Source organism: Orbicella franksi, chromosome 15, assembly GCF_964199315.1.
Source record: "Orbicella franksi chromosome 15, jaOrbFran1.1, whole genome shotgun sequence".
NCBI classification, from domain to species: domain Eukaryota; kingdom Metazoa; phylum Cnidaria; class Anthozoa; order Scleractinia; family Merulinidae; genus Orbicella; species Orbicella franksi.
The window spans coordinates 12330500-12347185 of NC_138159.1; the positions used below are offsets into that span (position 1 = coordinate 12330500).

General features: G+C 40.8%; 2 protein-coding genes across 2 annotated transcripts in view; both read right to left on the reverse strand.

Annotated features, from left to right (window-relative positions):
* LOC145469217 (uncharacterized) overlaps positions 1-16686 on the reverse strand; it is a 31677-nt gene that overhangs the window by 1360 nt on the left and 13631 nt on the right. Inside the window, 21 exon segments of the mRNA XM_081452907.1 lie at positions 1845-2001; positions 2424-2518; positions 3458-3930; positions 4579-4878; positions 5358-5808; positions 5901-6334; positions 6471-6770; positions 7473-7775; positions 8396-8789; positions 9612-9922; positions 10417-10734; positions 10778-10856; positions 13180-13280; positions 13676-13802; positions 13909-14005; positions 14087-14111; positions 14245-14544; positions 14984-15114; positions 15429-15487; positions 15627-15656; positions 16488-16606. Of these exon segments, the coding sequence (XP_081309033.1) occupies positions 1845-2001; positions 2424-2518; positions 3458-3930; positions 4579-4878; positions 5358-5808; positions 5901-6334; positions 6471-6770; positions 7473-7775; positions 8396-8789; positions 9612-9922; positions 10417-10734; positions 10778-10856; positions 13180-13280; positions 13676-13802; positions 13909-14005; positions 14087-14111; positions 14245-14544; positions 14984-15114; positions 15429-15487; positions 15627-15656; positions 16488-16606 (4604 nt within the window).
* On the reverse strand, positions 10228-13753 carry LOC145470043 (netrin receptor DCC-like). The gene is made up of 2 exons (XM_081453871.1): positions 12972-13753; positions 10228-11824 (listed from the first exon to the last, which is right to left on the reverse strand). The coding sequence occupies exons 1-2, from the start codon at positions 13174-13176 to the stop codon at positions 11514-11516; spliced, it is 516 nt and encodes a 171-aa protein (XP_081309997.1). The 5' UTR covers positions 13177-13753; the 3' UTR covers positions 10228-11513.

Sequence of the window (16686 nt, forward strand, 5' to 3'; positions counted from 1 at the left end):
AAAATCAAGAACAGCCGTTGCTAAAAATTGGTTCAATTTTCGACAGAGTACAATGGCGGCTTTATCGCGAGCACGGCATTTTCACGTTTGGCTGGATTCCTGAAAAACGAAAACCCTTCCGGAAACTTTTATTGTGATTTTTGTAAATAATCCACCAAAGGGTCTCTCCTGACCAAATGTAAGGAATTTCGAATTTTCAGTTTTAGCAGCGAATTCTTGATTTTACAGCCAGCTTGACCGAGTCAAGGCCACCAGTAAACATTCGACAGTAAACTCGTCATTCATGTTTCACAGTCTCGTACCACGTAACGCACGTTACACCCTAGAGTTACGTTATTCGTCAAGTTAACCGCGTAAACTCTGAGGCTACAATAAATTATAAGGTAATGATTTTCATTGGACCAAACACCAAATAAATCGTACATGTCTTGTATTGAATCCTTCCGTCTTATTACATGTCAATCAACGTAAGCAGTCTGATAAACGAGCACATTGCTGATTATCCAGCGACACGAACCGGTCAGTCCAGTTTTCCTTTTTCTCCCATGCAATCGAACTGATTGATCTCACAGCATTTACGTTTCCTTAATCTTTCTTTCTATTGGGGTTAAGTGTAAAATCAAGTACCTCTGTGAAACTTAGCGTTCTTTCTCACGCCCATGTTATATTGTGCGGAACCAAAGATGGCTGCAACCTGAAATAAACAACATTCTCCGTAAAATGTGCTTTTATTAAATCATCCTGTTCTGAAAACTGTTTAGCTTGAGTTGAAATGAAAAGTTTACCTTCTCATAAATCCCCAAACACTACTAAACGTCTTAGCTCTAACCCTAGCAGGTACACTTCAGTGGATCTAGAGTCAGGGGGATGTCCAGTCAAGGGGGGGGGGGGTGCTTGCCCTGCCGGCTTTTCTTCCTTCTGTGATTATTTTAACCCAAAATAAGGGGGCAGCGGGGCCCCCTGGCCCCACCTCTAGATCCGCCACCGCCTCCAAGAGACGACTCTGAGAGAGGACTCTGAGAGGGGAAAAGCTCAGGAACGCTGGCAAGGAAGGCTTTGGCAAAGTAGGCCGATATCCTTATACGAGTCAAACTGTGTTAATGCATCCCTCTACAAGGGCATGTACTAGCTCTGGTGAGGTGGAAGAGTTTGTGTACCTAGGCGTATTGTTTGACGAAGAAGGCGGAGTGGCCAAGGACATACAGCAGAGATTAAAGTAAAGCCAAACAGTCTTTCTACAGGATGCGAAGAATTTGCACATCAGTGAGATTGACATGAAAACGAAAGTTCAGTTGCTCAAAACTTTTATAAGATCAAATTATGGCTGTGAGGCCTGGAAACTTGCAGACCTAAAGAAGCTGGAAGCTTCACAATACAAATACATGAAGCACATACTAAGAATAAGGTGAACAGCTGGGTTGCACGGATTGGTAAGCTCAGCTTCGCATGCCTGGGCAATGCCGCGGTGAATCAAACTGGTCAGCCTGCCAGATTTTCAGCATGATATAAGGGTTTTTGGCCAAGCGTGAGTTCAAGATGGCTGGATATTGGCCAAGTTCTTTTTTTGCGTGTTTATGCAAGAGAAAGAACGAGGCTAACATCCAGCCATCTTGACAGAACAAGCTTGGTCAATAGAGGATTCATTGTATGAAAAAAGAACACTATTTTCTTCCGGGACACTGCGGGTAATCCCTAACAGGCAAGACAGCACCATCTTGCCCGCTCGGGTAGCCAATCACGGTGCAGGATTCGGTTTAGCTTGCCCGCTCATGGAGCTATCCATATAATAAATGCCGTTCTCATCAAGTTTAGAACTTTTTAGACTTCGAAGAGCGTCAACGAACCTTTGCTCCGTAAAGTTTGTAGTCCACACCAACTGACACACTCGTAAGCGACACAGCGATGACACCAACCAATATACCAATGATGATAACACCGGCCAGTGTCCACAATACAGCTATTAACCTGGCTGGGTTTGAAAACGGCGTGCGATCACCATACCTACAAAACAGAGAACTACATCACTTCCTCTTCACTTCTAGTGCTTTTTTTTTCTCTAATATACATGCACTGCTTCTGATGTGGTACAGCTGGAAAGCAGCAACGGAACCCCTTACTAGCGGCTGCATCTCCCGTCAACAGTATATCTACACGAAGAAGTTGAAAAGTAGTTTCACGTTTGTTTCAATTAATGTGGCAATGTTTCTATTTCTGGATATTTCTTTTAAAATTGTGAGGACAGAAATTAGAGGGTGGTTCTTAATCTTAGGTACTTAACCTCTTGAACTTAATATTATATATTTTTAACTGTTCTGGTATGCAATGAGAGAGGATATAAGTCATTTTCGATGGAATCTTTTTTGTCTGGACCTTGTAAGGACTAACATATTTCTACATCACTATCCCTTTATTATCGTACTTACCCGACTGTTGTCATGGAAACAAAGGCCCACCAGAATCCTTCCCACATTCCGGGAAAGAATGATCGAGGGAAGTGTTCAGAATTTTGGACTTGATCCTAGAATGTTCAGAAGATAAAGAACATTTTCTCATTACTACTTCACGAATGAAAAATCTGGTAGTCCATTGGGAGATCTTAACCTTTTGGGTCAGACCTCGGTCTCCAGTTTCACTTCTAGTAGAGGAGATCAAGGTAAGAGAGTGAATCCCTCATATGGGCCTTATACCCAAGGTAATCCCTCTTAAGTTAGTTGTGGACATGTTACTCTCGCGATGCGTGGATGTTTTGTGGTGGATTCGTTTATGTTTCGTTTCGTTTTAACAAAGGAAAACCTCCAACGCTGTGGGGACGTCTGTTTTGATATTTTAATATCAAAGAAGCAAAGGAACTTCGGCCATCGCTATGTTTTGACACATTTCGAAACTTTAAGAGGAATTTAAATATGAGACAGATTTCCCCTACACAAACAATAAAACCTGAATGAACGGCAGAGAAATAAACAGCCAGACGAGTGCAAAAAAACGAACGACCGAACACAATGCAGTCCGTTTCCCATATCTTTTAGTTCTTCCCTCCCTCCCCCGCCTCTGTTTCGTAGTTTCGAAACGAGGTTTCCGCCTCGTCGTTCGTTATCCATCGCTCCCATAAGTTAAAAGAGCAAAGGTGGGGCATGGCAGTACGTGAGAACTAGTCTAAAAAAACACAAGAGCAAAGAAAAACACTAAGGAAATGGATTGGAAATCGCTTTAGGTATGAGAAGGAAATAACAACAGAGCATTCTAACAAGCTAACATTTGGTTTGCTTCAGAAAATTTTACGTGCAAATATTGGCTAACTAAATGCAATTGCAAACACATTAACAGCGTCTACGTCTTGAAAAAGTACGTCTACTGCGCATGCATTAAATGGATGAATAAGAACTCAGGTCAATACAGCTTTATATAAACCCCGTAAAGAGCCACTTAAATAAGTCGCAGAACTCAATGTATGACGTACCACAGCCCATACAGTAAATCCTGATATGTAGGCCAGCAAGATACTCATTAATGCCAATGGCCAGCACGCCAAAATTGAATCCAGCAGCGATGTGGGAAGCTCTTTACCAAATTTCGTGTTTATAATGTACGCAGTTCCTGGGGACTCGATCATGCCCGTGTATCCAAACTCATGTCTGAATTTGTCTTGTAACTTGTACCCGTACACGGGAAAGCTCAAGTCTGTATCGTGGTTTATGTTCAGACGATGTGCATTTTCTGTTGGCTGACCGGAGGGTTCACCTTTACCGTTAAAATCAAAGTCGACATATGACTTGCCGTGTGTTCTGCAGGACTGACAGCATGTCACGGCCATGTCGCTTACAAAGGGCGTCATTAGACCGCCGAGTCCATGTTTTGTTGAGTTATCCTTGGTGACGTAAGGATCGAGTAACATCCAGTTTGTTGTTAAACGCTTCACACATCGGCACGTTTCTGACAAGAGGGAGCGACAAAAGTTATTCTGCATGTCAAAACCACGCTTGTCTATTTGTGGAGAAATTGTTCCGTTTAATCTACTCCAAGAAAAGGATAACGGTCGATACTTATAAGTATCGAGTCGAGCTTTCTTGTTCTAAGATGTGATCATCAAAAACTATGAGGTGTTATTGCATTTTATTGCAAGACAAGGAAGTTCAGAGAGGCAAGAAATAAAACCAATCAATCAGATTGGTAAGTATCGGACCGGGCAGGGTCCCGAATGATCCCGCGTGACCTCTTGTAAGATTTCTTACAGTTTTCTGAATAACGTTTCCAAAATAATTAACGTAGACTGAGGTTGTACTTTTGTCTCTTTTTTTCATTTTTTTTTCCTTTTCTTTCTTTGAAAACTTCAGAAATAAGTCAGCTCTCAATCAAACTCGTGCGCTTAAGGCTCGTGGTGTCTTTTGAACCCGTTATAGTGACATTTCTTTCCGACGCATTTTCAGTCGTGTTATAAATTTCGTATTTATAACCAGGCTTGTCAAGACGGGCCGATATTCGTTTATACGGACCTCTCACTTGATTTATGAAGTACATGTATTGGACTAATTCCTATCTTCTCAGAATTGCATTTCATCATAATATTTTACCTTTGATTACCTGCAAAAATTACTTTACTAGGACCATCGCCTATAATTGTAAGTCCTGTCACCTCGATACGATACACAGCAAAGCTTTCTAGACCTCGTAGAACGGTAAACGTATTTTCTGGCGGTAGGATCACTTCCCTGGGGGTTTCTTCATGAGGGCATTCCCCTATCTCTATAGCTTGATATGTTATCCTGTAGCCGGTGAGTATTCCGTTCAGTAAATAGGGAGGAATGTGTGTCCACGTCAGTGGAATACTGTGTGTTGTCCAAGTGTTTTCAGCTTTTATATCAAGTGGTGGAGTGTCAGGAACTATGAAGAACAGAAAAGCCAAAAAAATTATTGTTCCAGAACTCGTTAATAATTCATCAAGTTTATACTAGGGATATCATAACCGTGACGGTGTTTGGATAACTGGTCTTAACCAGAATATATTTTTAAGATTTTATTTCTCAGCATTCTTCTTAGTTTTAGTTTCGATCGAAAAGATATATCAAACACGAGAGAACGCGGTTTATCAAATTTCCAAACACCTTGAATTGTGTCAAAAAAAATCCCCATCACGTCGTATTTTCAACTCTCTCCTAGGTGTTTGAAAATGTGGTAAAACAAGGTCTCTCGTGTTTGATATTATACATAAAGTGTACTGTTTAAGACTTTCGTTTCTACAAAAAAGAGAGAAACAGATTGCCGTGCTCTGGTTAGTAATGCCTAGAATGTCGCAGCAGTAGGTAACGATTTTACTTCTCGAGCAACGCGATCAACCATCAACCAAACCCACTAAAGAAGACAACGCGCGAAATGCTTCATAGGGTACCTAGACCTTAATTTCTTATCAAACATACCATCTTGATCTGTCATGATGACTTCGGTACATGACACTCCATCACCTTTGCTCGTGTACGCCAAAACAGTGATATTATACAGGGTAAATTTCTTTAGTCCAGTGATACTCATTGATCGTTTCCATGGCTCTAGGTCCTCGATCTCGATTGACCCGTTGTCCGTCATTTCTGTGTATTGAACTTTGTACCCTCTAATGACTCCATTTTTGTAACCATTTGGTACCTCATTCCAGCTTACATCTAGGCCTGTTGAATGTGGTGTCCAGAACTCCACGTCAGCTGGCGCTTGGTCAGGTTCTTTAGAGACAAGAAAATTCGATCTGCGACTAGTCCATTGAATATTACTTAGAACAACAACAACAAAAACAAAGAAACAGGAACTTTGCTCGAAAGCTATCTACTGAACAATGCATAATCATAATTATTTTTTACTCAATGCTTTGAAAATCTTATATCTGATTGACATTTTCGCTGAGTTTAGAATATCGTATACTTACTGTCTTCATCTGTGAAAACGTTCACTTTTTCGCTGCTCACTCCATCCTTGTTTGTTCTTGCCACGACATACACAGTGTAATTGGTGAACTTGTACAGATCAACTAACTCGACTTCCAATGTGGTGGAGTCCACTGTTACATTCTTGAGCGAGCGAGTGAAGTAGGTTTCCTGTTCAATATAATACACGCGGTAAGCCCTGAAAATAGCTCTCAAGCCCTGTGTGCTGATTGGCTGCCAGGTGACATGAAGACTCGTTGAGCTTGTGTTGAACGCGGTGATGTTTGTTGGGGCAACTGGTGGAGCTGAAAAAGCATGATAAGCGGTAAATGTTAGGGCAACCCCTCTCATGGTAAATGAAAATATATGCGAAAAGAAAGTGTGCAAAAAAAAAGCAAATAAAGTAAAATAAAGAACAAATGTACCAATTTAAAAGAACAGGGAACTGTTTTGGCAGCTAGCTGCTTGGAGTTATAGCCTGCTTTGTCATAGCCTGAGAACACAGACGAATTTCTGGGTTTTGTTTCACGTCGCCGAAAAATATCATTTTTGTTTGTTGTTAACATTTACCTTCCTCGTCAGTTATTCCCCGCACAATTGGACCCCAAGGTCCATTTCCTTTCACAGTGAACGCGGAAACTTGCATGGTATAATTTGTCCAGACTTCTAATCCACCAATAGTCACAATCTCAGAGCCAAGGACGCTGATATTTCTCATAAATTCGCCCGTGCTGTTGCTAAGAGCGACGCGGTAACCCAGGATAATGCCATTTCTGTCCTCTTCGATGACCGGAAGCCAAGTAACTGTTAAAGCTGTTTCGTTGGCAGGAAGTGATAAAAGGTTGACAGGAGCACCTTCCGGAACTGTTAGAAAATAGACGTTGAACTAAGTCAGTTCATGACACAAAAACGTCAACTGTAGTACGGAAAAAATACACACTTAAAGTGTCGTGAAGTTGTAATGCTTTCGCTTAGTTGAAGACGCACCTTAAAAACCGACTAGGTAACCTCCTTGTCAACGGCTAGGTATGAAATAATTTATGTATTGAAGGGATCATGAATATATGGGCAGGATAATAGTTAGGTTTGTGTATGTGAGGTGGTGGGGAAGTGGGTCATTACGTAATTCAAGCAGTTTATGACCACTGTGAGACGTTTAAATGTTTGTTGTCTGGATCATACGTAAGGTAACAAGACTTACGACAAATATGAAGAGATAGGTCAGGGTTTGAATATGACACTTAATTTCTCCATGCATCTATTGTTTTCGTTCTGATTATACAAATTTGGAGCCGTTTACTATCGTTGAGCAGTATGTTCACCAGAGGGAATAAATAAAAAACGATTACGTCGACCACATCTGGGTGCATCTGATTCCAGGAGCTGTTCGAGGGCTGCCTCGTATGGTGCGCGAGGAATTATGGGCCTTTCCACGTTCCCCCACCTCACCATGAAGCACTGCGCTCCCTGTCACCGCTAAATGTAACGGAGCCAGGGGACAAGACATGTTTGCAAGTGTGTTCCTGAACATCTCTACATTATGTACTTAATGTAAAAGCAATTTACCGTCCTCATCTGTCATGCAGTAAACAGGCTCGGAAATATTTCCGTCTCCAACCATTGTAAATGCCAAGAGCCGTAACTCGTACTTTGTCTAGAATTTCAAGCCATTTATTTCTATATCAAAGATACTTGAATTCACTGTAAGATTACTGAAGTCGTTAATTGCTTTATCAGCCTGTTTGTAGAATAAGCAATATCCCAAAACAATGCCGTTCACGTGATCATCAGGTACGGGCTCCCACGTGACATTGATACTTGTGGAGCTGGTATTGAACGCGGTCACATTTATTGGCGAGCGGCTTGGAACTGAAAAAAAAAATGAAATGCCATAGAATAAAGATAGTAAAGGTGACTTGCTGAAGAGCTCTGACGTAAAGTGGGTAAAGACTGAATGTCATTGCAATAAAATTCTAGCAAGTCACATTTAAAATGACAAAAAATAAACAAATAGACGGACTGTTGATCATTATGCTGAGAGACGATAAATTAGAGAGACGTGGCTTATCTTGACATGAAAAGGTCCGGGGGGACTCCCATCTGAATAGGTGAGGGATGCTAGTCGGAAAATTTGAATTTAACCCTCAACGCAGACCAAACTGGGTGTGGCTCGAGCTATTTGACCCCTAAAAGATACCACTTAAAATCAAATAGGCTTGATTACCGGCTGGTGCTCAGGACAGGAGCCTGGGCTAGTAGACCGGATTTGAAAAAGCGGCGGAAATCAAACCTAAAATGACTTCTTTAAGTGCACCCTAAAAGATACTTTGGCAGCTAAAAAGTAGTGTCGTTTCGTCATAAACACCCTAAGCGAGACCAGAATCCTTGATTTATACCCTAGACATCCTGAGGGAAATGGTGTTGAAATCATGATGCAACGAAAACAAAAGCTAATAAGGACAAGCACTAGTATTTGTTTAAGAGATTACCATCTTGTGCTGTGGTGATGTTGATTTCAAGGCTTGGCACTCCATAGTCAACAGTGTAAGCCATCACCTGAACAGTGTAAGTGGTGTACTTTCTTAATCCTCTCAACTCATAACTCGGTGAAGAAGGATCGGTTATAGCACGCCGTTTTCGAGCAGTCGTTACAGGTATCGTGATGTTGTGACGCGTGACATGTGACGAATGCGTGATGAAGTAGACAATGACGTAAGCGCGTAGTACGCCATTTATGTGCAGCTCGTCGACTGGTTTCCATTCCAATGTTAGTTTTGTTGAACTTGGAGCTTGGCCTGTGAAATTTGAGGGTGGGCGACTTGGAGCTGAAAAAGAAAGAAAGAGAAAGAAAGATGGGACTGAGTGCGAGTTGGGCTTTGCAAAACGTGTCGAGAATTTTCATCCAATTGGGAATAACTGGACGAAAAAAAAGTTCCATTCATTGCAAAAGAAGGCCTACAATCGCGTACTCATTCCCTATTCTGTAATCAATGCTGAAACACTTGTGACTGTTCAGGAGACATTTTTGTCCAAACATGCAATTTATAACAGCTCCTTTCTTAAGTTATTAGACTTCAAGAATTTTACGATATAAAGAGGTAGCTTTTATTTCTATTTGACTTCTTGTTATAACGCAAAAAAGTCTTATTCGATTTTGGAAAACTAACCATGGACGCCTCAAACTTATTAATAATTCATCAAGTTTCAACAAAGGAAATCAGGACTGTGGCGTTGTTTAGATGTCTGATCTTTATTAACATAGCTTTTTTACGATTTCATAGACCCTTTTCATAAATGGCTGCCAATTATAAATTCTTTTGTAAGTATTAAAATTAGCCTGACTAACCTCGTTTTTGAGTTGATAATTCAAAAGAATTTTTACTCCCAAACGAGTTTAGTGAGGCTAATTTAAATGTATACAAAAGAATTTTAAATTGGCAGCCATTTATGAAAAGGGTCTATTTCTCGACTTTCTTCTTAGTTTTAGTTTGGAATGAGAAGACAGAGTTTGACCTCATTTTCAAACACCTCGAAGTTCGTCAAAAATACTCCCCTACGCGTCGTATTTTCAACTCTCTTCTCGGTGATTGGAAATGTGGTCAAGCACGTTCTTTCGTGTTTGATACATCTGTCAGTTTTTGAGTTCTGATCATTATTGTTGGGTGGTCTGTGGACCACCTTTAATTCATCATGAAATTAGATGACATAGCCCCTATACTTACCAGCCTCCTGGGTTCTGCCCAGCATGACGTCACTGGCGTTACCTTGGCCTTTACTGTTGAATGGCACAATACGCGCTTCATATTCAGTGTAGGGGAAGAGGTTTTCAATGTTTGCCTGGTCTAAAGACTGCACAGTTATAATCCGAGTCTCATTCCTTAGTTTGTCGAGCAATATAACGTGGTATCCCAAAATAAGTCCGTTTGCGAAGTCTTTGGTCAGCGTTTTCCACGAAAACGTCAGACTTGTCGCCGACGCAGCCGCTGGAGTAATATTTTGCGGGCTTCCTTCAGGAACTAAAACCAAAAAGAAGAGTTAGTTTTGCTGATGCCATGAAATAGTAGTTAATTAAATAGTGATAGGAAGCAGGCTCTTACACGTTATGTATAAAGTCAGAACACGTGACTTAAAGGTATGTGGGAGGCTAGGCGTGGTGGCCTCACGGTTAGTGCCCTGGATTCCGGAGCGAGCGGTCTGGGTTCGAGCCTTGGCCAGGGACATTGTGTTATGTTCTTGGGCAAGACACTTTACTCTCACGGTGCCAGCTCTCTCCACCCAGGTGTATAAATGGGTTCCAGCGAATTTAATGCTGGGGGTAGCCCTGCGATGGACTAGTATCCCATCCAGGGGGAAGTAGAAATACTCCTAGTCGCTTCTTGCTACAGAAACCGGGATAAGCTCTGGCCTGATGGGCCACTTGGCTCGTATGCATACTTTACCTTTTTAGTATAAAGGGTGACTTGTGTTTTTATGTTATGGTCAATAACACACTTTGTCGTGGTAGACTTACCATCCTCATCAGTCAAAACAGTGATCTCGTCGCTAGCTTTCCCAATTCCTCTATCAGTGACACCTGCTAGTGTGATCCTGTACGCCGTGTATTTGCGCAGCTTCGTTCGGTGCAGTGTCATATTAGTAGCGTTTACACAAGCGCCTAATATGGCATTAAGCTGTTCCGTGTCACTGAAATGGTCTGCTCGTACCATGGTCACGTGATACGCCCTTGTAGCTATATACTTCTCATGTGGAGGAATTAGATCCCATGTGATCTCAATACTTGTAGAACTTGTGCTGTGAGCTGTAAGGTTTGCTGGTGGCTGGTCTGAAACTGGACAAATCACAAGTCACAAGTCGCGAGATTACCGACTAACAATTGGGAGGCTCAAAAGTATTCCGTAGCGGAGAGGAGTCGTCGCTACATGAGGTTTGGTCCAAACTTAATGCATCTGACTTTGAAAAGATTTGCTATTATATTCTAAAAACAGGATATAAACTGCAAGGTCTAGAGACAATTCCTAACTTGCAGTTAAAAACCTTTTCATTTAAATACTTAAAATATCAATTATTTACTTGCTACCTTATATTTCTATCAATGTTAGATTTAAACGCTAGACGGGGACGGCAGTTCCCACATTCCACATCTTCATCTGTCGTAAGGCCTTAAGACCCACGTGCCTCACCATCGAGCAAAAAAAGCGGATTTGTACTTTTGCATGCGCGGCATTTTGCAGAGTCAAGCTTCCTGTAAACTAGACACGCTTCATAATTTCATCAAACCAAAAGATGTATGTACCATTGACAAAATACAGATAACATAAAATTTGTTAATTTTTGACATAACGTTCTAAGAAAAAAATGGCGCACGTTATATCAGTAACAAAAGATAAGATGCCATATTGTAAAAAAAGACGCCATATTGTTCTCAGTAACGGTCTGACAAGCGACTGCAATGAGATTGCTACAGATTTCCTCTCATTTCTAAGGTGGCGGACTGGCAGTCCAGAACCCTTTTAAACCGGAACGCCATTTGAAGCTTGTTTATTCTACTTAGGTTATTAATCTGACAATGTATCAAGACTGCATGGAGAAATTACACATTGAATTTAATTAAGAAAACTTACCACCCTTTTCGGTAACAGCGTCCACAAGTGCAGGTACTCCAAATCCTTTATCTGTTAAACCCGTGACTGTGATGCCATAGCAGGTGTACATATCAAGATTTGTTATTGCACACCCGTACGTGTTGTTACAGTATTTTTGTTTCCAATCTGGTCCTGAGGCGTCGTGTTTTGTGTAGAACAAACCGTAGCCAATAATGATACCATTTCTGCCTTCACTTGGGATTGGACCCCAACTGACGAAAATGCTGCTGGAGTTCATGGCCCACGCGGTTACATTTGATGGAGCAAGACTCGGAACTAGCAAAATAAATGTAACGTGTTTATTAACATTGGTAATAGGCCTTTTTACAGTTGTGTCCTCAGTGACCTGCCCTACGAATGTAAGCGAGGCTGGAGGTGACCTTGTTTTGATACAAACCTCTCTGCTTTTCTCATTTAAATGCAAAGTAGTTAGCATTAGAACTTGATTTACACAACAAAAGCAGTGAGGTCTGTATCAAAACAAGGTCAACTCCAGCCCCACTGCCACTCAAAGGCCAGGTCACTGAGCGAACAACTGTAAAATAGTCTATTGGACTAATTTATTAACATCAAACGTAGAATGATGGCGTAAAAGAGTATTTTACGACGCCAAATTTTTTGGAAGAATCAGAATTCTGCCAATTCTTTGTTTGCACTGTCACGCAATAAACAAAAAAATTCAAAAACCATTCAGTGGATAAAGTCAAGAAATTTTCATATTATAGGAGATGAAAAAGAAGACATTTTTCTAAGTTTTAGGTCTGTGCGTTTTCCCAAACTTCAGATATTCGTCGAAATATTTTGCACAAATTTACAGAGCCCAATATGGAGCCACCATGTTGGTGTACCTCTGTTGTACACCGACATGGTGTTTATCTGCTGTGTGTTCAAGCTGCAAACTTGGTATACAAAAAGTTCAATGTTAACACCAAATATCAGTAGTGAATAACACGTGTTAACCGTAAGGTATACTTGTCCACAATGACATGGAGAACTCTGAATTCTTAGTGGTGCGAATTTTCTAGCATGGGCTACTAAGACGCACCGCTCACGAATTAATTTCGGCGAATTGTTTTTTTTTTTTCTTTCTAAGCATTGCAAAGAAGGAAGCAGTTTGTTATTCTAATAGTAACATATTTTTTTCCTTTTTCGTGTTTGGCGGGAAAAAAGTAAAAACAGATGTTAAATTTTTGCCCATGCGTTTGCCGAGAGCGGCTGGCAGGATGCATTAAATTTATCAGCAGAATCTTAAAAGAGCCATTATAATATAGACTTCTTTTGAGCTGGCTTATCCAGTCCATATTGGGGAACACTGTTCTCGATCCATAAATTTTAACACTCGACCAATATTTCCCCAGGACGGACCTCACGCTCGTTCAATTACATAAAATGTTTATTGTCTTAAAACGTTATTTGCTTTTACCATCTTGGTCTGTCATGGCGTAGATTGGATCGCTCAGTGGACCTAATTTGTCCTTCTCTGTAAAACCCAGGACTCGAATGCTGTAGTTTGTGAACTTCTGGAGATTGTCAAGATTCGTCTCGTTAAGGTTTCCAGACTCCACGCTGACATTTTGTGCAGTTCTGTTTCCGTCTTTGACAGCAAAAAAGATGACGGTATATCCCATTACCTCTCCGATCCCCTGCTTGGTAGGAATTGGTACCCACGTAACGACAAGGCTGGTGGAGCTCTTCTTGAATGTAGTGATGTTAGTGGGAGGGTGTGTTGGTGCTTTGAAAGCAACAAGTAAAGGCAACTTAGTAAAACAAAGACAAGGAAGTGAAAAGAGCTAGGTAACAAAGAAAGGTTGCTAAACCCCTGAACTCTTTATCCATTGGCCCGTTATTTGAACATGTGCTGACCACTTATTGACGTACTTGTTCACCAGATCTGCTTCTGGGGAGGGAAGAAGAGAGACCCTGGGAACGAGGCTGGCCTTTCCTCTACGAAAAGCGCTACAGGTCGAAAAGAAGAAATATCTCAATGGCGATTTCTTTTTTTTTTTTGCCACAAAGATGAAAGACAAAGATCCGTTTGAAAATCCTGCTGAAGTAAACTACATTTGATTGGAAACAAATTAAACTAGGGTGATAGGCGTAGTTAACCATAGGGTTAATTACACGTACGTCCACTGGCGCCTTTTAAATTCTGCAATTCATTGTCGCGAAGAATAAGAGTAGGTGCTTTGTCGTTAGCAACTATACTGAATAAGGACCTTTCAGTATTGGTGCAGCATGCGATGAAACCTCTTCCCTAAAACGATTTATGGAATAAGTTTAAATTACGGTTTAATTGACTCCGGGTCATTCCTGTGGAACACCCTTGCCGGTCCTAAGACCGGAGAAAGAAGAGGGCTAACCCAGCGAACAGGCTCTTCGCGGGGAGCCAGCTCAGAGAGTAAGGATGGCTGTGTGTTGGGCCAGTAAATCCTCCATTTAACACTGACACTTTCCTGTCTACAAAAATGGAAAACAGAGGCATCATCGCCACACAGCCAGGTTCACGGCCGTGAAAGGGAAATGTACCCTGGAACCAACCTAAGACTTGCAAATGACGATAAATCTACAATGACAACAATCGGTTGAAAGAGCACAGAGCTTTTGGAACAAAGCCAAGTATTAATATTGGTGTGAACGCACTATGCTTTCCCAGTAATGACGGAATGGCAGTGGTGGTGAGTTACGACTGAAATTACCTGTTGGTGCTGTCCACACATAAATGGGCTCGCTCATTCTTCCTTCACCTTCCAAAGTGAAGCTCTTGGCTGTGATCATGTACTTCGTGTAATGCTGCAGGTCAGATATCTCGTAAAACGTATCACTCGTCCTCAGGGTTACATTAAATTCTTTATCCGAATTAGTGTCGCGATAAAATATCTCGTAACCTTGAAATATTCCATGCAACAGTTCAGTTGGTCCGTTCCAAGTGATGGACAACTCGATGGACGTTTGTTTTGGGGCATTCTGAGCTTGAAGGCTGACAGCTGTTATGAATACTGAGAAAGAAAAGGACATAGGCACGCAATTAGTGCTAAGAGATCTAATTCTTAAATGAAGGAATCCACCATCTCTAAAAGCAGTATCTAGCCAGAAAAAAATTATGACTGAGGTAAGGGTCATGATTTAATTCTCTTCCTAGGTATCCAGCAGTGTTTCGCGTTCCCCCTTCAACAAGAAAACCAGCAAAAACGAACAAAAAGAAAAGATCAACACAGTTCTCATCAATTAACATAAAAATTGTGCTCTCCACAAGATATCTTGGCTTAATAATTTTCCTTCATGATATAATAATAAGAAAATACAATAGGCCTGTTTAAAAAATTGATCCCTATGCAGTCTTTGGAATAGCAATTTATGTGTGATCCGAAATGTTATCTTTCCTTCTACGATTAGCACTAGCAATTGAAAAAGGGAATAAATGGTATGTAATCTTACTGTCGTTCGCCTCAAGGCTGTTTATCTGGTATGTGCTTTCTGTGAGCCAGTGTATGACAGGTTCAACTGCGCTGTACCCGGTTTCCGTAAATTTTGCTGTAAACTCGCATCCCACCGCGCCTGATGCGTCCCTGAAGAGACAAACCGGAGATACTTTTTGTTAGCAAACATGAAGTCTATACTAACCCACTAGGTTAACTAACAAATCAACATTTAGTTAATACCACAGAGACGTGTTTTAAGAACTGTATCAAGCACGAGAGATAGTGTTTCACAACACCGAGAAAAAAAACGACTCGCGCGACAGTATTTTTTGTCCTCATTTGAGGCGTTTAGAAATGTGGTAAGACACTGTTTCGAATGTTTGATATATCTTCGGGATGTATGTCAGTAGGATAGGAAGAAATTCCATTGTGTTTGATACACCACGAAAGATATGACTTACGAGTACTTTTCAATTGTAACATCAACATCGCCAGCCGTATTATGATACAATGATTGAACCTGCATGGAAAGAAAAGAGAGACGATGCTCTCAAGAAAAAGCTGTAAGTATTACTTAATATGATTTTCATTTAATTTTCCCAAACAAGGATTATCATGATTGAGTGTTTAAGATGATTTCGAGAAGCTCAGAATCTTACCAAGATCACAGGAACCCGAACAATAATGGTCTGTTTTTGAAGAAACAGTTGTTGAAAAATGATAGAACTTATTAAGATGTGAGGGTGACTAACATTTGCGAGGATGGAAAAGGATTGAAAATTCGCGAACAGAAAAACCTATGGCTCCTTATCAAGTTTGTTGTGTGCCCAATTGGTGTGTGCAAGTTATGTCCAAGCTGCTATTTACTGATTATTTCTATTTTACCAGTTCAGCGGTGGTGCGATTTGATTAGAAGGGCGGTAGGAAGCCCGGAAATTATTTTTCATCTATCATATCGGGCTATGTACGGGTTCTGAGGTGGGCAAGGGACAGAACTGCTGCAAGTAGGAACGAATTGAACTTCTCAAACTCATTAATAATTCATCAAGTAAAACAAAGAAAATCATGAAATCACGAAATCATGAAATCGTGAAGGAGGTTTGGATACCCGGTCTTAATTAGCATAGATTTTGACGATTTTACTTCTTCCTTTACTCCTTAGTTTTTGTTTTGATTGAGAAGATATGTCAAACACTCGAGACAGTGTTTCATCGGTTATCCGAACACCTCAAATTTCGTTAAAAAATACTCCGCTGCGCGTCAAGTCTCTTCTCGGTGTTTGGTATCCCGATGAAACATTGTCTCTCGTGTTTGATATATTACATACAAATCGAGCGAAGCCACTTTAAAAACAGACACACCACATAATTACGCCCAAAAGGATCGCTGCCATTCAGTTAGACCTGGCGGGCGTACATGTGAGAGAGTAAGCAGTAATTGTAAGAATCCTGGACTATATAGGTCCGCAGAGCATGCACGGATTGATATATCTATGTTTTCTTTAGTTCTCTTTTCCTTACGTGATTTGTTAATTGTTGACTCCTATCCTTAAACGTGTCTGTTTCTTGATCCAATAGTCTTTCATCCCACGTGGTGCCTGTAAAATTTAAATTTACATGCAGTTGTAGGTCGGGACTTCCTGGAAAAAGATGTTAAAAGAGAACGATTAAAAATGAAGTTAGTTTCGAACAAAGTTCTAGTATATCAGAGTTTTAACTT